The 20,219-nt window shown below is 53.4% G+C and overlaps 1 protein-coding gene across 3 annotated transcripts in view; it reads right to left on the bottom strand.

Moving 5' to 3' along the window:
- Slc12a5 (solute carrier family 12, member 5) overlaps positions 1-16,340 on the bottom strand; it is a 38,886-nt gene extending 22,546 nt beyond the window's left edge. For 2 of the 3 annotated variants that reach the window (NM_001355480.1, NM_001355481.1), the window contains exons 1-6: positions 16,183-16,340; positions 3,405-3,499; positions 2,607-2,738; positions 2,133-2,279; positions 1,248-1,302; positions 623-753 (exon numbers count right to left, since the gene is read on the bottom strand). In NM_001355480.1, coding sequence (NP_001342409.1) covers positions 623-753; positions 1,248-1,302; positions 2,133-2,279; positions 2,607-2,738; positions 3,405-3,499; positions 16,183-16,303 — 681 coding nt within the window. In that variant the 5' untranslated portion in view covers positions 16,304-16,340. Of the gene's footprint in view, positions 1-622; positions 754-1,247; positions 1,303-2,132; positions 2,280-2,606; positions 2,739-3,404; positions 3,500-8,731; positions 9,199-16,182 lie in introns of those variants that run through there. The other variant, NM_020333.2, reaches the window with a different exon arrangement.
- Positions 16,341-20,219: the final 3,879 nt, after the last annotated feature.

The raw sequence follows: 20,219 nt of genomic DNA, 5'->3' as shown, positions 1-20,219 counted from the left end.
AGGATCCCGTATACACACCCACCCAAACAAAGAACAGGAAGCCTAAGGCAGCCACACTATCCCTCAAACAGCAGACACACCTAGTCTCCCTCTGCCCCCAGACACTACTCCTAACAGATCTCTCTACACAGGTCCCTCGTGGTTCTCCTGTAGTCTAAGAGCCATCCATCAGGACTCTGCAACTAACATCCAGAGTGCTTTGCACGGGCCCCAGAATGACATGGGCTGTCACTGTTCCAGCTGTTATTTTAACGTTTCCAAATCCACCTCTGCCAGCGTGCCTGTAGCTGAGTGACCTTGAGCTGGCTTTATCTGCCTTTTGGAACTTCTCATTTGTAAAATGCCATCATAATACTTAAACCTCTAAGGATTCGAGATAATGACTGTAAAGCATTTGGAGCAATGCTGAGAACTCAGTGGGTGCCTGATAAACCACAGCTGTTTGTGTTACATAATTATCGTATCTCGTCTCCCCAACCAGACTGGGAACTCTTTCGAGACAGACCACATCCGACTTCTCTTTGGCCTTAAGCAGTGGCCTGGCCTGTAGCAGGTGTCCAGGGAACACTGCTTAAGTGGCTGACAACCTGGGCCCCCACACCTCCTCCCCCGCCCCTCTCACCAGCAGGATCTCGATCGTGCCAAGGATGTACATAGCCCCAGCAAAGGTGGTGCCCAGGTAGAAGCAGAGGCCCACGGCGCCCCCAAACTCCGGGCCCAGAGACCTGGAAATCATGTAGTACGAGCCACCAGCTGCAGAGAAAGCCTAGTGTCAGCAAGAGGGACAGAGGGCCCTGGGCAGCTCCGCAGTGATCAGGGCTCAGGGACAGAGGACAGAAGAAGGTTTCTCTAGACCTCGGGCTGCAGCCCCAGAAAGGAGTCTATGGGAGACCTAGCCAACCACTCTGCATGGAGTTTGCTGCATTAATTATTACCATGTTGCTAATTACTCCTGAAAAGAGGTCATGGCTCAAAAAAGTAGGATGGTAGAGAAAAGGGTCTCGGTTTGAGGGGGAGTGCCCTACCCGACACCATCATCTGCCTCCTTCCCTAGCCCCAATAGGCTCTCTCCTACCCACCCCACGAACAATTGTAGCCCAAGTCTTGGTCTGCAATACTGTCTTGGGTCTTGGGTCGTGGTGACCCACAAAGTCTGGCCCACTGCTCCCCTCCCTCCCCACCCCCGTTCCCCGTCAATCATTAGGCCTCCAGCCCTTCCCAACTCTGCAAAGGGCCCAGTCACATACCAGGCACAACACCATTGGTTGCGATTGCACTCATGGAAATGGCTGTGAGCATCGTCTGTAGGAAAGAGATCGTCAGAGTAATGGCTGCTAGGGGCAGCAGTGGTCTGGCTGGTGGCCAAGCCAACATACCCTACAGCCACCAGCCAAACCCACAGGCTCTCCTCTCCTGAGCTTCTCTCTGGGTCTATTCCAATTTCTACTCATGCCAGCCAAGCCCTTCTTTAAAAAAAATAACCTCCTATTCACCGTGCAAATAGGAGGAGCTATAGTGCCAAAAAACTCTGGTAACCACAATTTGGCCCCTAGGTATCCTATGACCCAAGAAAACTCAGTTCACGTCTCAAGCCTCAGTATCCTCATCTGTAAAATGGGAATAGCCCCAGCACTGACATCTTCACACAGAGTGGCCTCAAGGCTATGTGTAAAGACTCAAGAGACTAAGTTTGGTGTTCAATGGAGATTGGATTTTTGTTTCAATATGGGTTAGGAGAATCTAATTGGAAGTTATCTGTGAGACATAATCTCATTTCTCATCAGTAGGGGCTTTCCAAAACGTTAGCTCATTCAATTGGCTTGAATTTTGTTTTCTTCTCTGCGTTTATTATTTTCATCAATGGACCGGCAGTACTTGTGTAATCACACTCATAAACACACGTGCAGATCCTGGTGAAACCCGACTGACAGCCATCAGAAGGAAGCCTATGAGATCCAGGAAGGACCAGTCAGGCCTAATTTACTCTCAAAAATCATAAGCAGTTGACTCCTATAAAAAGCTCAGGTCGCATGCTTCCCCCACTCCCACCCCCATCCCCACCCACCCACCTCCAGGCCTCAGCCAATCCCCAGCTGCCTTCCCTGAGCGGAGGGGGAGGGGGGGTCACTCACACAGGAGCAGCAAATGAAGACCATACAGAAGGACTCCATGATGCCCGCGATGCCCACCACCCACGTGAGCCGCAGGAAGAGGATGACACCAAAGATGTTCTGCAGGCACGGCAGGTACACACCCATGAAGGTGCCCATTCGAGGAGCCTGCCAGAGAGGCCAGCATCAGTCTCTGCCCTGCCTGCTCACTACCAACTGCCTAGCCCAGGGCTCCTCCACGTTCCTTCCTTCCTTCCTTCACTGCCTCTCCTCTCTTGTAGCTCCCCTCCCCTCACTCTTCCCCCAGGTTCTCACATGCTTTTCCTACTCTCTACCAGCCTCTGGGCCCCTCCCTTCGCCTCCTTCACGCCTCCTTCCTCTCCCCATACAGTCACCCCCTCCCCCTGCTTCTCCATCATTCACCCTTCCATCCATATCCCTTTTCCTCCCCCACACCCCCTCCCCCATCCCTTCTCCCAGCCCCCAGAGCCCCACCTGCACCGGCTTCTTTTTTCCACCCTCATTATTTTCTGCTTCTTCATGCTCTCTACTTCCCTGGGGTAGGTTGGTGTAGTTGGCCAGCCCACTGAGCAGGGAGGATACCATGGGGCTGGTGTCCATCTCCTCCTATGGAGGAAATTGGGGTCAGTGTTAGGAAGCTGGAGGAGCAGGGCAGCAATGGAGTGAGCTGAATGCAAGGAGATGGGGACCAAGGTCAAGCCCCTGAATTTGGGATGCGATGGGAACAGAGGAGCAGGGAGCAAGAGGACAGGGGGACGGAGGTGCTGAGACAGGATAGGAGGACAAGAAACCAAGAGGGTAGCCAGTTGTGGTGGCGCACGCCTTTAATCCCAGAACTCAGGAGGCAGAGGCAGAGGCAGAGGCAGAGGCAGAGGCAGAGGCAGAGGCAGAGGCAGAGGCAGAGGCAGAGGCAGGCGCATTTCTGAGTTCGAGGCCAGCATGGTCTACAAAGTGAGTTCCAGGACAGCCAGGGCTACACAGAGAAACCCTGTCTCGAAAAACAAAACAAAAACAAAAACAAACATGAAAGAAAGAAAGAAAGAAAGAAAGAAAGAAAGAAAGAAAGAAAGAAAGAAAGAAAGAAAGAAAGAAAGAAAGAAACCAACCAAGAGGGTAAAGCCAGAAAAGACCAAGGAGGGATAGGGAGGCTGAGGGAGAAGGTGGACCTGAGGGAGGGATAGAGAGGCGGCTCCTCTTCCCGAGGGAGGAAGAGAGAAAGCACTGATGGAGCCTGCATGACTAACAGCAACCCAAGCAACCCAAGCAGCCCACCTCAAACAGGGCCATGTTCCTGCCATCGTACTCTCTGCCCTTCTCCGTGTCCGTGCTGTTGATGAAGGGACTGCTCTCTTTGGGGTTGCCATCACCTGAGAAGGAGAGGAGTCAGGTGTGACAGCAGTCACCGTGCCCTCTCCACCCTGCTTACAGCTCTATGACCACGTTAACTGTCTGAGCCGCAGGTCACGCGCTGGAGGGACTGGGCTTGAGCTACCTTCTTGCATGGTCTTAGTTGGCAGCATGGATAGAGAGTCCAGTTTGCTCCTGACGTGGTCTGAGTGCCTGGTGAACATATGAGCCCTGACACCAAAAAGTCACCAGAGTTGTCTTCTTGGATATAAATGAGCCCATCTTAGTTCATAGGTGGATGTTTGATTCCCCCCCCCCCTCCACTAGGGAAGACAGTATAGAACCTTGCAACCTGAACTCCCAAGGATACCCCCTTGACATCTTATATTCTCCCATTCACTGTCAGACTCCCATGTGCCAATCAAATGGGCAGAAGAGCAAACAGCCAGAGCCAGGGGAGAAGAAGTGGTAGACAGGACTGCTAAAGTCTGTGAAAGAAAGCGACATCAGGGATGCAGGAGGGCACACAGCCCAGCCCGAGAGGTCACAGGAGGCTCCCCAGAGGAAGTGACGTGTCAGCTGAGAACTGAAGGATGACTGGGGTGGGGGTGGGGATGGCAGGAGAGTGTTCCAGGCAGAGAGAACCCAGAACAGTGTGTTTGATGTCCCAGATGTGGAAGCCAACAGGACAGGTTAAAACTGCTGAACAAAGCATGATCCAGCTAGAGACTTAGGAAGGGGTGTACCGGGGCCTAGGAACGAACCGTGGCTTTGGAAAAGATGACTCAGGGCAGGCAGTGTGAGACTTAAGGAAGTGGCAGGCATCTTGAAGAACTTGGCCCTCAGCCAGAGGACAATGGGCAGTCATTGACGCTTCAGGCCAAAGAGTGTCAGGACCTGACTTGGGTTTTGCAGCAAGCCTTCTGGCTTCATGTGAGAGCTGCAGCAAGCAACTAGAGCATTTCCATAATCCAGGCAAGGGCTGACAATGACCTAGGCCCGGCAATATGGGGCAATGGGAAGACTCAGGCCTCAAGCATTACAGAAGCATGTCATGCCAGATGTTTGGGGAGGGGGAGGGAAGACTCTAGGATAAAGCCTGGGATTTCTAGCACAGGTCAATGGGGGGGGGGATGAGGCTGGAGCTTAATGAAGCGGAAGTGTAGAAGAGAGGAGTTTGGGGTGGGGAAGAGGCTGAACTTAGCTAAAGGTGACCCGTCGTAGGGTCCAAAAACTGCCTGGGCACCTGGAGGGAGCAATCTCCAGAAAGAAGCTGAACACTGTAAGGGCCAAAGGTCAACACACAAATGTGTTTAAGCAATGTGCCAAGCCAAGGAGAAACACTCTTGATGCAAAGAAAGCTCCCTCCAAAAAGATATGGGTTTTCTTCCCATGGACATATAATTTGGTAGTTCCAACTGTCAACCTCCCTCAGCAATGAAACTGAAGGTCAAACAGCGGACATCTTCCCGAACTCCAAGGAGAATCACCATTGTCCAAGTTTCGAGTAGAGCTGAGTCCCTGTGGCCCCTGGATCTCCTAGCCCTCATCCTTATCTGTTCACCTCTCTGTATTCTCCCTGCCTCCTGGGACCTTTCTTCAGCCACCCAGTTGGGGACCCATCTATCTCTAGAGCATAATGTATCCCAACTTCTGAAAACTGCAGGGGGGGGGATGCCTGGTCCAAAAGACACCCACCTCCACTTTACCCATTGAGACAGAAATGCCGATTACCTAACTAGACCCCAACCATTCTTTTCTCTCACGGGGAGGAGGTGGCAGGGTCGGGGTGAGTTACTGGAAATGGCAGGCCCATCCTCCCCATGGAAGCCACCACATAATAGATGTTCAGGAGATAATATTTGGAGGAAATTTCTCCAAGGCTTCCATCTCAGACTCCAGAATCTGAAAAGATCTGTCTGGGACCAGAAACGGAAGAAATGAAAGTGAGGTGGGGCCCCCTCTCCTTTTAAAATGTTGACCAGATAGATGCCTTCTTCTCTTGCGGCAGGATACTGTGGACTAGAGATGATGGGGTGCAAGAGAAAAACCCCTAGTGTTCAGGAAAGGACCTGAGCTGGGAAAACTTCAGTACCAGCCTCTCTGGCTCTGGCTCTGGCTCCATCCTCTCACTCCCATTACAAAGGGATGCTAACTTGACCTAACTCAGAGGATGGTTAGGGACTTAGCTGGAATAGCGCACACCATGGTGGTGACACAGGTGTGCCTACTGTTACTATTGCGGCTAACATTCTTAGCACACCTGGTACCCATCCAGCCTGGGCTCCTTGTCCCACATCCTTCCTTTAGCTGAAAGACTTCAGGGCTTCTCTGTCTGTATGGCTGGGTGCCTTTCTTAAAACCATCCTTTCTTGGGTCTGGGTCCACCATCAGGAACGCCCCTCCCCTCTGTCTTTTGCGTTCCCTCTCAAGCCTGCTTTCTTTGCCTCACCAAGTGGCGCTCAACGGGCTGGAAGGGGGACATCCTGGCCGGAGACCCCGTAACTAGGAGGCCTGGCGCCGGTCTCCATGGCGACAGCGAGGACCGACCGCGCAGCGCGGAGCCGAGCCGGCCACGCGCCCGCAACCACTTATGTAACGCGGCGCGCAACGCTTAGCCAGACTACAGGCCCGATCCCGGCCAGCAGAGGAGCGCAGAGGAGGGGGCAGCTTGGTAGGCTCGTCCTGGGTTCCGCCTTTCCATCCGCTGCCTGGGCCAGAAGCCAGGCTCCCGGCCCCATCAACCAAGGGCTGATTTTGTCCCCTGCCTGGAACGCTAGACTCACTTGTTAAGGGGGATGGGGAGCAAGCGTCTGCATTCTCAAAGGAACAGGGCAACGAAGGGGAAACTAGTCCTAATTCCCTAGAGCCTGGAGTCTGGGTGATGGGGGAGAGCCTAGAGGCGCGAAAGAGACTGGCCAGACCCAGGCTGAGCCTTCCCCGCCCCCGCCCCCGCCCCCGTCCCCGCCCCTTGGGAGCTCTCAGCCTGAATCGGCTTTCAATTAAGCTGCGGAGGCCAGAGCTCGCCCGGAGGAAACAGACGCAGGCTAAGGAGCCTCCCCCGGGGCCTGGGGCTGAACCTGGAGGGAATCCCCACGACAACTTGGGGAGAGAAAGGGGGCATCAGACCTCAAAGGGAAAGAAGCTCTAGGTGCCAGGGATAACATCCTCGGAGTCTTCTTTGACCCAGAGGAGTCCTCATACTCTCCCTCGAGGTCAATACCCGGATCCCTCCATACAGTTCCAAGAATCTAGGCTCAGAGTCAGGGGCTCTTGGTCCTTCTTTGATCAGACCCAGGAAGTATTCAGGGCCTCCTACCACCTTCATCAAGCGTCCAGGATAGACCTTCCCCCCTCTGGGACGCAGAATGCTTGACCCAGGTTCTGGACACTCTAATTCCAAGCGCTGGACTCTATATATAGAAAGAGAGTCTCCAGATGGGCCTGCTACACTCGGCGTCTAGAAATTAACAGAGAGGCCTAATAACTGGAAAGAACTACTAGTCAGAACCCCACTTCCAGTACACATGTGCGTCTTTACTAGGCCTTTGGGGACCCCAAAGAAGCACGGAGGTACAGTGAAGGTGAAGGTCGGTGGAGAATGCAGATGCTAAGGAATCCACTGAACCCATTCTGGGGAGCAGGGATGTCTCATAGTGGAGGTATCAAAGGGGGATCCCGGGAAGAAGTGGCATCCCTTCCCTTAGCTTCAGGAGCACTGCTTCAAGATGCCTGGAGCTGCAGCAACTGGACTTTACAACTCCCCTCCCCCTGCAGCCAAGGGAGCTCTGTCTGATGAGGTGACCCCAGGGTCACTGGAGAGATGGATGAGCTGGCCAGCAGCAGTTCTGTCCTCAGTATAGGACTCAGCCCCATGGGAGAATGGGAAGGGGATATCTCGGACAAAGGATCAGGGACTCTGGTGCCCCCAGCCTTCCCACGCCTCTAGTTGGGCCTGACTGTGATCCAAAATCAAAGACCTCAGAGTCGAACCTGCTAATGTCTGTGAGCTCATGCTTTTAGCTCTTGGGGTCTTGGACCATCTCCAGGGGAATCTCGGCCCAGAGGGTCAAGCAAAGCCTGGGGGAGCGTTTGAAGGCGCTGAGCGCAGACAGCAGGCACTGGAGATGCGCTAGTGCGCAGGGGACGCAGCGCCGCTTAAGGGTGGGGGCTGGGGGCGGCTGACAGCCGTGATGGATGGCTGAGACCGCTGGGGGGCAGCGAGGGGCCTGGGAGCCCGAGGGGGTGGCTGGCCCCAAGACCTCGGAGCAGAGAAACGGCAGTAAAGGGTGACGGAGAAACGGAACAGCACACGGATTTGCTCCAGAGCCCCTTAGCTCCTGGCAAGTCTTTGCACCCACCGCAGCGAGTCCGCAGTGTCGCCACAGCGGTGGGGAGTCAGCCACTAAGACCCCGTTTCTGAGGCTTCACCAGGATAGCTAAGAGAGCTAACTATAAAGACTTCCCCCCCTGCCCCGCCCTGAAAACCACACTGTCGCCCTAGGGTACCAAGAGAAGGGGGGAAAAGAGCGAAGAATAGGATCTTGCTTCCTGTCCTGAATAGGAACCCACGGAGAACCGAGAGGAAGAGGAAATCGGCAAAGTAGACCAGAAAAACCCACAGAAGTGGTAGCTTCAGGTTGAGATAAGGACTTCAGGAAGCCTTGGGGGAGGGGGTTCTGGTTGCACCAAGTGTCCCCTTAAGGAGACACTGCAGCCCAGACGAGAGCTATCATATGCCTCCAAACCCCAGAGCCATCACAACCCCCCCCCCCCACCTTTTAGCTGGAAACTCAAAGCGAGGAACTGCAGCAGACTGCGCCCCTAGAAGCTGCTGGTCCCTGCTCTGCGCCAGGACGCCCCGGTCCCCTCTCCGGGAAAGGAGCCTCCCTCCTGCACGTCGAACAGCACGTCAGCCCTGTTCTAGCTATTTCATCCCCTTCCCACGGCCTCTCCGGTTTAGCTAATCCAAGTCTGCCCCCAGGCCGTGGATCATTCCAACCCCCAGTTCCGAATCTGCCTCGGAGCGCGGCGCATTCCAGAACCGTGGACAGCGCCTAGCGCATTCCAATGGAGCTAGCCTCCCTGCAGCCTCCGGCATCCGCCGCCCCGGTCAGCCCCAGGCTGTTCTCTGCAGGAGGCGGCCCCGGCTCTGCCCCCCACTCCGAAGCTGCCCTCCTCCTTCTCCTTCTCCTCCTTCTCCTCCTCCTCCTCGCTGCCCCCTCCCCCGCCGCCCCCGGACCACTGCTTACCGGGGTTGGCTCCCCCATCGCCGTCCTCGCAGTCCGTCAGGTTGTTGAGCATGGTGGCTGCGCGGCGCCGGGCTCGGGATGGCTGCGCCGCTTCGCCCGCGCCCCTCTGCCCGCCTTCTCCGCTCGCTCGCTTGCTCGAGCTCTCTCGCTTGCTCTCCGCTCCACGGAGGAAGAAGCTGCAGTGCCCGCCCGCCCGGCGCACACACACTCGCACACGGACACACGCTCACACCCGCGCGCGCCCCCTCTCAGTAGCGGCGCTGCTCACCTCATCCCGTATGCAGGAGGCGTGAGCCACTGGCGGGTTTTCTTTGGAGGGGGGGACCGGAGGGAGGGAGGGAAGGGCAGAGAGGCGGGCAGAGAGCTCCGGTGGCCCCCTCACGGGAAAACTGGGGGCTTGCGCGGGTGGTATGGAGGGGATGCTGCGGGGGACGCGGCCCTCGCTTCCCTAGAGCAGACGCAGCCCCCCCCCCCACTCTGGCGCAGGCGGGGCCCGGCACGTGGGCAGGTGCCATCCCGCGCCCTAAAAATAACGGCAGGGAACTAGGTCGCGGCCGTGGGGAGGCGGCCCCGCAGCGGCTGCCTGACTGAGGGTCTGCGGTGACCCCTGAGAGAAAGATGTGGGGGACTGAGGTGGCAGGGGCGGGCGCTGTGGAATGTAAGGGCCCCAGGGAGCTGTCTACCAAACTGGTGAGGTAAGGCCTGGAGGAAAGAGAACCAGACCTTTTCCCAGATCGGTGTCCTAGCGCCTGAAGCCTAGGAGAAAGATGGGGCCTAGGCCCCCATCAATGGGGCACTGTGCTGCCCCGAGGGGACTCAGGTCAATGGGTCTGTTTGGCCCATTCTGTTTTTAAATCGGTGGCTGCCACTAGAGGAGTTGTAGAGAACTCTCTCATGGTGCTCGGGCTGGTTGGAGTCTCAGAATCCTAACCCCAAGACAAGACCCTGGAGTCCACACCACAGACAAGGGGATTTCTCCTGTGGAATGATCTATGGATGAAATGCAGCGAGGAACAGGGAGCACTGGGGTCCTGTAGCACTTCCTTCCCACCCGAGATGGTGCAGCCTCTAGGGAGGGTATGCTGGCCCCAAGCTGGCCAGGAACTGAGTGGGGGAAGGGGAGAATGAGGCCACCTGCCGGTTGGGGACCAGATTTTCTCCTGGGGCGGGAATGTCTAATCCTCTAATCCAGGATTGCTTTCTGAGGCTTCCAGGCCGGACATGCTCTCCTGTCCTCCTCTTCTGAAACCAGCACCCCCCCCAGGAGCTTGATTACCCTGGGACCCCGAAGCCAGACTTGGGCCAATGGTGGAGATGCTTCAGAAAGTGACATTTGAGGTTTAGACCCTTTGCATCTAGATCTAAACATACTAGCAATGGAAAGAGGAAATAGCTATACAGTCACCCTGGTTCCCAGCTTGAGTCCTCAAAAATCCCTGGAGAATTGTAGGACAGAACTGTTCATCTTATCTAACGTATAGCTTTCATTTCGTAAATGAAAAAAACAAAAACAAAAAAACTAAGCACCCAAGAGAGAAAATGACTGCCTAGGCACACAAAGCCAATGAGTAGCAGAATTCAGTCTAGAACCCATTTCTATTTACTCCAACTTAGGTCTCTTCTCAATAGAACCTCTTTTTAAATTGATCTTGCCTCCAATGAAAGAGACAAGAATACAATCATATCTACACTACCAGCTGCCTCTGATTCTCTGCTCCAGGGGAAAAAAATCAGCAGAGTTTGAGTCTGGGATGGGCTTTTCCCCTTCTGTGCCCAGGTTAGAAAAATGCAGGACTAGAGGCGACCCCTTGGCTGGAGCAGTAAGCCTCCCGTGTCTGCGAGATACTCTTAATAGGCAGGCATTTTCAGGACCTTGGACAGAGTCGGCAGACAAGCTGGCTCTATGGAATCTGTCAGTGGTTTCAGACTAAGCCAACAGTGGGGTCTTCTTCGATGGACTCAAAGGTGCTTCTAAGGGATTTGCCAACAAGGTGCCTACGCCGTTTGGTTTTGAGGACACCCAGATAATCTGTTACGATGGAGAATTAACATTCAGACAAGATGTGAGCATTTGGCAGATAGTGTTAGCTCAGTAATAAGACACAACCAAACCTGACAAGCCAAGTTCAGACCTTAGGACCCATACCATTAAAGATGAGAACTGACTCTTGCAAGTCATTTGCACACATACACAATAACAAAAACAATTTAAGAAGGTGTAAGTACTTGATACCCTTGGCTGTCCCAGAGTCAGTCAGTTATACGTGTCTCTCTCTCTCACACACACACCAATCTGTATTATTCTGTAGAGAAGTGTTAAAGGGCAAAATGTGAGGTACGTTTGTCTGAGCAGATTTGTGGAGGCGAGGACCATTAGGGCATGCTTCTTCATCTCTGGTCCTGGTGCCATTGCTTCTCTGATCACCCTGGGAGTAAACCTATCCGTGGGGACGTGAGAAACAGATGAAGGCCAGAGTGACTGCCTCACTGCCAATCCTCACTAGAGCTCTGACCTGGAAGGCCACTCAAGATGTGGGAAATACGGGTTCTATCCTCTCCTCTGCTGCAGAATTCTGCTTATTCCTGGTCAAAATCTAGTCCCTCTCTCTGGTCTTCAGCATCTGCATCCATAAAATAAAGGAGAGATTCCTTCCTGTCTTCTATGAGTCTTAGATTAAGACCATAGCTCTGTGGGTGAGAGCTTGTCTAATATGCACAAGGCTCCATGTTCAATCCCCAATACCACAAAAGTATTTGGGGGTACCTAGCTGAGGGTAGGGGTGCACACCTATTAGGAGTTGCAAGCAGGGCTCTCAAGACAAGTTTGAAGCTAGCATGGTCTACACATGAGTGCCAAGCCAGACAGAACACTGCAAAGTGAGTAGGTCTTTCTGGGACGTACAGACCAAGCAAGGGTAGAGTCCCAAAGGAAGACCCTAAGCCCTTCAACTGATGCCACTCAAGGAGGCTGGGTCACCTCCCTCACCTTCCTAATGAGGTCTTCAGAAAAGAGAAAACTCATTGTAAGCACCTCCTACTCAGCCAGCCTTGGCCAATAAGAAGTGGCTTTCCACTCTGAGGCCCAGGAACAAGACCACCACTCAGCCCCCCTCCCTATGCAGGGGGTGAGGAGGGACCCAAAGCCCTAGGAAGATGGAGCAGCAGAGGAAAACTGGATAGAACAGCTTAAGGGACAGCCAAGCAGGGTCCTATTTTTGAATTCAGAGTCTCTAAAATTCATACGCCCTCCCACCTTGTGTCTCTCAGAAGCTCAGTGAAGCTGCCTCCCTGCAGGAGGACTGGGGTGCTAGAAAGGACTTCATAAATTATTTTTTTCCATTTACCACTTATGGTGAAATTGGAGTCTAGAAATGGAATGGAATGGGAGGCTGAGTTACAAATGGAGACTAGAATCCAGTACCTAACCCCTAGGCAGGCCCTTGCCACTAAGCTGAAGACCCATCTGCATCTTGTTTCCACAGGCAGAGTATTCCAATTCAGCTCCCTCACTCCCCATTCTTATTACCCCATGACCTACCCACCTCCTGTCACAGAGCTAAGGCTCCACCCAAGACCTCTCTCCACCCTTCCTCCATGCTCTCTCCTCCAGACCCAGATCCCAGCAGTGAGTTGAGTCCAGTGCATAGCACACCCCACACACACAGGGCTTGCCGCAGAGCACGTCAACCACCACCGTCTCCGTGGCAACCGGGGGCTTAATTAACAGGCTGCAGCCCCGTCACCATGGCAACAGCACCCCAACAGCCCCCTATTCCCCTGCAGACTCAGCCTATCTTCCCAATTTCCCAATCTGGACCCCTTCTCGAGTAACTGAGCCCTCCCCTCACCCCGTCTGGGAAAGCTGGGGCCTGCAGATAGCTCTGGTTCATTGAGAAGAGAGGAGGGGAGAGAGGGGGATGTGAAATAGAGGGAGGGGGAAGGGAGAGAGAGAGGAGAGAGAGAGAGAGAGAGAGAGAGAGAGAGAGAGAGAGAGAGAGAGAGAGAGACCTGTCGCCATGGCAACTGCAGCCCTGTTCATAACCAGTTTGTTGTCATGGAGATTCCTAGGGCTCACCTTGGGCTGAGGTGGGCAGTGAGGTTCTGAGTCTTGATTGAAACTGAAGAAACCAATTGGGCAGAGGTATCCAGCACCTCTCTCTCTCTCTCTCTCTCACACACACACACACACACACACACACACACACACACACACACACACACACACCATCATTCTTCCCAATTTACAGATAGAGAGACTGAAACATGAGATCTGAGTCCTAGGGAGCCCCACCCTTAAAGATCACCCAAACCTCTCCCTTGATTTTTCTGTTGTCTGCTTGGAGGGTTTGGTTTGGTTGGACTTGGAACCAGGGTCTTTATTACCAAGGGCTGGACTGCCTTAGGCACCTGGGATTACAGGTGGGACTACCACCACAAACTCACCATCACTACTATTATTGGAGGAAGGACTCTTTCTACTCTATGCTACAGACAGGTAAACTGAGGCCCAGGGAGAGAAAGCAGTGTGTCTGAGATGATACCATAGAGCTTGGCCCAGAGCATGTGGAGCCCATCTTACGGTCTTGCTTCATCCCTCCTCCATAAAGGCACACCCCAATTTCTGTGAGCCTGGCCAGCCCCAGGGTTCCTTTCCATTGTCCAGGCTCCCCTGAAAAGTCAAAGCAGGGGGTGTAAGTGAAAGGATATGGGCTTGGCTCAGAGATGCAAGACTTTGTCCCATTTCTACTTCTGTCCCAGGAGGTCACCATCAACCTTCCTTCCCTGGACCCAGAGAGGCAGCTGAAGCATGTGAGTATATATAGTCCAGGGTTAATGGTGCACTCAAGGCTCAGCCGCTCACCTGCCCTCTTCATTCCTGGAGGCCATATAGCAGGTGACACGCCAAGGGGCAAATCCTATCTCCTGGGCCCACTGTAAAACAGGATGCTCACAACACGTGTGGTTTGCCAAGCTCTCCCCATTGGCACTCCCGGCCTTATACATGCTGTCACCGCTCCCGTTGGGCCTGGAGACAGAGGTGGGGAGAGCATCTCTTTGGGCTGCTGACTGACTGACTCTTATGTCTAAAGACTGACACAAAAGCAGCTGTGGAAAAGATAGCAGATGCTAAGTCCCCCGGGGAGTGTTCATCTAATTCTCAGTTCAGTGACCTTCATGCGGGATGTGCTTGAGGTCATCTGAGGGCTTGAGTGGTAAGGAAGTCACCCAAATCATGGCAAAAGGGGACTCTGAGTGACCTCAAGGATGCAAACAGGGAAACAGACACACTGCCATGGCTGTCACACACACTGGCAGGACAGTGTGTCATGTAAGAACTCACTGAGTACCTGACAGGCCACGCAAGCTGCCGAGAGATAGTCACATCAAGACATGCGCACACAGCCCCAACCACAGGCACACAACGTTCCACACACTTCCCACATACAATTTGGACAGTCAAATTCCAGGTCTATATTTTACTTCAGTGGTGCAGGTGTTTGGAGGGTGTAAAACGGAAAAACTGAGCCATCACCTTGGGACACGAGTCCCCAACATCTTATTCCCTGGCCAAGGTCTGAGGAACAGGAGGAGAGGTGGCAAACATGGAGGAGACGGAGAAGATTTAGAGCCACATACTCTGATGAGCACTGGTCACTCACTGCTAGGCTTTGGGCCTAGAATTGAGAACACAGAGAGAAAGAGACACGGCCTCTGTCTTTAATGTGCTTGAACCAGCATCCTCTGGAAATGTGCTCTGATGGACAGGCTGAAGGGGAATGATGGCCTCTTCCTGGGAGCAAGGGAAAGTGAAAGGGATAGCAGAAGCAGTGGGACGAGAGCTAGAACTTACAGAATGAGCTGGAGTTTTCCCAGCTTGTGGAAGTGGGGCAGGGTGGGGGTGGGGTAAGCAGGATGAGACATACCAGATGCAGATGAAGAAGGAAACTGAACGACAGGCTGAAGGGTTTGGCCTTTATCCGATAGTGATGGACATCTTAGTGTGGGATGGGTAGACCTGGCTGGCCGCCGGGAGAGCAGAGAGGAGGCTGTGGCCCTGGATGTGTGAGCAACATTACAGGCTTGGACCAGGAGGGTGGGTGGTGACCAAAGAGGAGAAATGTAACAGAACTCTGGATCAGTTTTGAAGGTCAGTGGCCAAATCACGAGAAACGATTGGATTTGATGAGAAGAGAAAACAGTGATGAGGTATTGAAATTTTTGATTCTGAGCCGTTTGATGAGCCATTTTTTTTAAAGGAGAAACAAGGGAAGTGACAGCAAAGAGGGAGAGCAGGAAGAACCCCGAGTGTTCACAATCCGTGAGGTGGTTGGGTCACCTGACTGGAACCTGCGGGAGTCCAGACCTGGAGTTGTCCATACCTTGAGGAACCATCTGAAGGAAACCCCCCAAAACAGGCTTGTTAGCTCCAGGCAATGCGAGCTCACCCGCGGCTCATGAGCGACCCCTAGCGACCAGGGAACTAACTCTCTCTCTCTCTCTCTCTCTCTCTCTCTCTCTCTCTCATCTTTTCCCGGCCTTGGGGCCGCTCCAAGCCTATTCGACCCTCTCTCCTTCCAAAGGAGAATGGCACAGAGCTAGGACGAGGGGAAAACCCTGGAAGTGACCCTTGCAGAGGGGATTGTTTCTGTAACCAGGATGTCACTTCTTTTCAGAGAGCCAGAAGGATCCCTTGGCCCTCTCCAGTGTAGCTGAGTGTGACTTCATTACAAGATCACTGAACTCTGCACCCCCATCTCCAGCTCAGCTAGCTCCTCCCTCAGACGGAGATGAATGCCCAAGGACTGGGACTGGGTCCTTTGACATCCTTCCCAGACCTAACTGCCTACGATTCAAACTAATTTCCCTGTCTGCGGTCTCCTTTAGGGGATACCCAGGCATTCCGACTCTCTAAGAAGAGACAGAAGACTAGAGAATCCGCTGGGCATCAAGGATCCGTTAACGTAGCTTCTGCCTCAGCGACCCCACCCACCCAACCTGGTCCTCCTTTGATCCTCCCAGCCCAATCCGTTCTGTTTGGCCCCCCAAATCGACCTAGGCCTGCTTCACCGCAGCTCTGGACACCCCAATCTCATAGTCCCCGCTCCTTGGTCCCACTCCCTCTCCTCAAGGTCCCCACCTCCTTAATGCTTGGGCCTACTTCCCTCCAGACCCAGACCCAGGCCCTCAGCCTCCAGCTCGCCCCTTCCTCCCTAGCCCCTGCCCAGGCTCTTTTCCTGACCCTACTTGCTCCCCTGTGGCCCCGCCCACCAGGATCCGGTCACGCCCCCTCGCCCTTCCCTCTAGGGCGCCCCAAGTCCTTGGGGCCGCACTACTGTCCGCTCCCTGCAGCCCCCTCGCCCAACCCAGGCCCCGCCCCACTCTGCAGTGGCCCCGCCCTCTCGCCCCGCCCCCAGCTGTCCCGCCCCCCCCCCCCCCCCCGCGGCCTCTACCTTTGACGTCTTCCCTCGGGAGCCGGCGGGGATCGGCCACCGAATGCCGGCGGGACTCTGGGTCAGCGGAGGCGGCGGACGCTGCGGGGGGCAGCGAGGTGACCGTGAACCTGCGGCTCATGGCGCGCGGGGCGGCGGGATCGCACAAGTGGCCGCAGCCGGGCTGCTGGAGCGCCAAGAGCTTCCCCGCCTGCCGCGCGCCGCGCCGGGTCCTAGTGCCCGCTGTGCCCAACCTCCCCAATCTGGCCACTTCTCCTTGTGGCCCCGGACTCTGAGTTTCACCAGAAGAGCCCCTGAGGAGCCCACCCATATATGAGTCATTTCTCACGGAGGACTTCCCCACCTCTGCTAGGTTCTCCTGAACACCTGGGCTCGTTCACTCAGCACAAGTTGATGGATCACTGTTATAGGCAACAGAGACCTCTGCCCGTACAGTAGTGACCATTAACTGCTTACTTGCCTTCCTGATTCTCATGTTCTAAGGAGGACACCAGAGGAAGTGTGTGAGCAAATAGGTAGATATGAGACTATGCCATATCTGAAGAAGGAAAATTGGGGCCACTGATGAGGAGAACTAGAGAGTGACCCGAGAGAAGGGGTCCCAGAAAGCATAAGACTTGAGCTAAGATCTCACTTGTAATGAGAACTAACGACGCAAAGGTCTCTGGGAAGAAGAACTCAGCAGAAGCAGCAGCAAATACGTGGGTCTAGAGATAGAGCTCGGTAGAGGGATGCTTGCCTGGCAGGCACAGGACCCTGAGTTTAAGCCTAGGCATTCTCGAGTAACAAGGACAAAGGCCTGGGGTGAGAAGGAACCTGGACGGTTCACGAACCAGTAAGGATGGCCACTGTGTCTGCATTGAGTGAATGTGATAGACATGAGAAAGACAGAGCAATCAACCTCTTGAAGGCTGTGCGTGCTGCTTGTTTTTTGTTTGTTTTTTTTAAAGATGTATTTATTATATGTAAGTACACTGTAGTTGTCTTCAGACACTCCAGCAGAGAGCGCCAGATCTCATAACAGATGGTTGTGAGCCACCATGTGGTTGCTGGGAATTGAACTCAGGACCTTTGGAAGAGCTGTCAGTGCTCTTAACCGCTGAGCCATCTCTCCAGCCCCGTGCGTGCTAGTTTTATTTCAACGTGGCAAAAACTAGAGTCATTTTAGAATCGGGAAATCCAACTGAGAAAATGCCTTCACCAGATTGGTCTGTAGACAAAGCTGTGGGTCGTTTTCTTGAGTGGTACCACCCCTGTGCGGGTGGTCCTGGGTGCTATATGAAAGCAGGCTGAGCAAGCCATGAGGCGCTAGCCAGTAAGCAGTGTTCCTTCATGGCCTCTGCTTCAGTTCTGGCCTCCAGGTTCCTGTCTCCAGCCTTTGCTCTGACTTTCCTCAGGGATGGTTGGGATTGGGACTTCTAAGCTGATATTAAACAAACAACCTTTATTTCCCAGGCTGTTTCTAGTCCTCTGACTAGTTCCTGTCACAGCAATAAAAACCTAAGACAATTTTTAAAAGGAGGAACCTGAGGGTTTTTTAAAAGATTTATTTTATTTTATTTTATTTATTCTATTTTATGTATATGAGCACACTGTAGTTGTCTTTTTTTTTAAGATTTATTTATTTATTTATTTATTTATTTAATGTATGTACACTGTCGCTGTCTTCAGACACCCCAGAAGAGGGAGTCAGATCTCGTTACAGATGGTTGTGAGCCACCACATAGTTGCTGGGATTTGAACTCCGGACCAGCAGTCGGGTGCTCTTACCCACTGAGCCATCTCTCCAGCCCCTGTAGTTGTCTTAATACTTGCCAAAACAGGGCATCAGATCCCATTACAGATGGTTGTGAGCCTTGTGGTTGCTGGGAATTGAACTCAGGACCTCTGGGAGAGCAGTGCTCTTAACCGCTGAGCCATCTCTCCAGGCCCCTGAACGCGTTTCTAATCCAAAAGGGAAAGCATGGGAAGTTTTGGTCCAGAGGGAGAGTGAGGTCTAGTTTGTAGTTAAACAAGATCAAGGGCTCTGGGATCTGAGTAAAATAATGGGGGATTACTCAGAAAAGTACATGGGGCATACAGGGCAGAAGCATGGGTTATCTTGGGGCTCAGTGGCACCTAGCCCAACCAGGTCCTAAGTCAGAGAGAGAGAGAGAGAGAGACCCTGTCTCAAAAACAAGATGGAGCAGAGGGTGGAAAGATGGCTGGCTCATCAGCTAAAGACTCTTGCCAACAAGTCTAACAAAGTGAGTTTGATCCCCGAGCCACAAAACGTAAAGACGCAGCTCCTGCCAGTGATCCACTGACCACCATGCAAGTGCTGTTAGCATGTGGGTGCCCATTTGCATACACATAGCCAGTTAAAGAACTGTAATATGTTTTAAAATCAAGATGGAGAGCACCTGGAGATAATAACCAAGGTGCCATGACCTCTGGCCTCTGCCTGCACCTACAGGTGTTTATGGGAGCACACACACACACACACACACACACACACACACACACACACACACACACAGGCAGGAGGCAGGAGTGGATACGGGGAGTCTAAGGAAGGGGTAATTAATCGTGCCCAGTCTAGAGAAGTAGTGACATCAGATGCACGGGAGCACAGGCAGCGGGGCCTGCAGCTGGGCTAAGCACCACAGTGGAATAGGACAACAGCTGCACTGTGGGAAATAGGAACAGCCAACGCCACTCTGGAACACTTTGTCACATCTCCTAACCTAAGTCTAGGCAAGTCCATGCCACCCTTCAGCCCAGTTTTACTCTGGTTTGTGGGCAGAAGAAGAAATGTTTGTCTGTCTGCTCTCAAAAACTTTTAGTTGTGTGTGTGCAGTACCCATTGAAGCCAGAAGAGGGCGTTGGATCCCCTCGAACTGGAGCTACAGGCAACTTTGAGCCGCCAGATTTGGGCGCTGGGAACCATCTGCAAGACCAGCAAGTACTTTAACCCCTGCGCTATCTTTCCAGCCACTCCCTCACCAAGAATTTTCCAAAAATGCTCATAGCCACATTACTCATAATGATCCCAGACCAGAATATAGCCAAATGTCTAGCAGTAGCAAAAATAGATCATTGCCAGGCGTTCACACAATGGATTTGGGTAAAGTACTGAGAATTAGCCATTCATTGTTTACAAAATATGCACAAAGCTCACAAAGACATTGTTGAACAAAGGGATTCAAGAGACACAAGAGGTACAACACACCTTCCAGAAGTATTTAAACAGTGGGGGCTGGCAATGAGATGGTTTAGCATATGAAAGTGTTTGCTGGGTAGTCACTGTGGAAAGAAAGAACTCCTAAGAGCTGTCATCCTCTGTGTATGAATGTGTGCATCCACAGTCACACAGCATGGTGACAGCTGGAAGAGGAGAGAGTTCGGTCTGTTTAGACGGAAAGCCTATTAGGTCACAAAGAGCAGGCAGAGGAACCTGAGTCTAGGGCTCTGGGGAGAGGCTCAGCTGGGAAATGTCAGTCTGGAGTCTTTTGCCTGGAGATGCTTGCTGTTCAGAGTAGGTTGCTTGGTGAGATCAGGGGAACAAGTGTCCCAAGAGGACTCTGAGAATTGAACCTTAGGGTGCGCTCCCACGAGAGGCTACAGAGAGGAAGAAAAGAACCAGGAGGTATGCAAAGTATTTCTGGGGAGAAAGCAAGGTGGACTGTCCCATGCATGTGTGTGTGAAGGGACAGTGTTCACTGTGCTGACCGGGAGTCGCACAGGAGCCACACGGGAGCCACACGGGAGCCGCACGGGAGCCACACGGGAGCCACACGGGAGCCACACGGGAGCCAGTGGCCTTGTGAGGCAGGAGCCTGTGGTGAGCGTTGTTTACAGCCAGCAACAAGGAAGCTGAGAGGGGAGTGAGATTCACCTATGGGTAAGTTCTACTGGGCGTGGGCCTGGGACCAGAGAAGCAGGATAGTAACCCCGGGGGAGTCAGTGTGGGGCAGAGGGCTGTGCACAGACAGCCTGGTCCCCAGTGACCCAGTGGGTGGTGATTTCCACCTGCATGGGATGGGAAGTGTTTGGTC

Source organism: Mus musculus, chromosome 2, assembly GCF_000001635.26.
Source record: "Mus musculus strain C57BL/6J chromosome 2, GRCm38.p6 C57BL/6J".
NCBI lineage: Eukaryota > Metazoa > Chordata > Mammalia > Rodentia > Muridae > Mus > Mus musculus.
The sequence above is the reverse complement of the archived record's forward strand: the minus strand, read 5'-3'. Positions and strand labels throughout refer to the sequence as shown.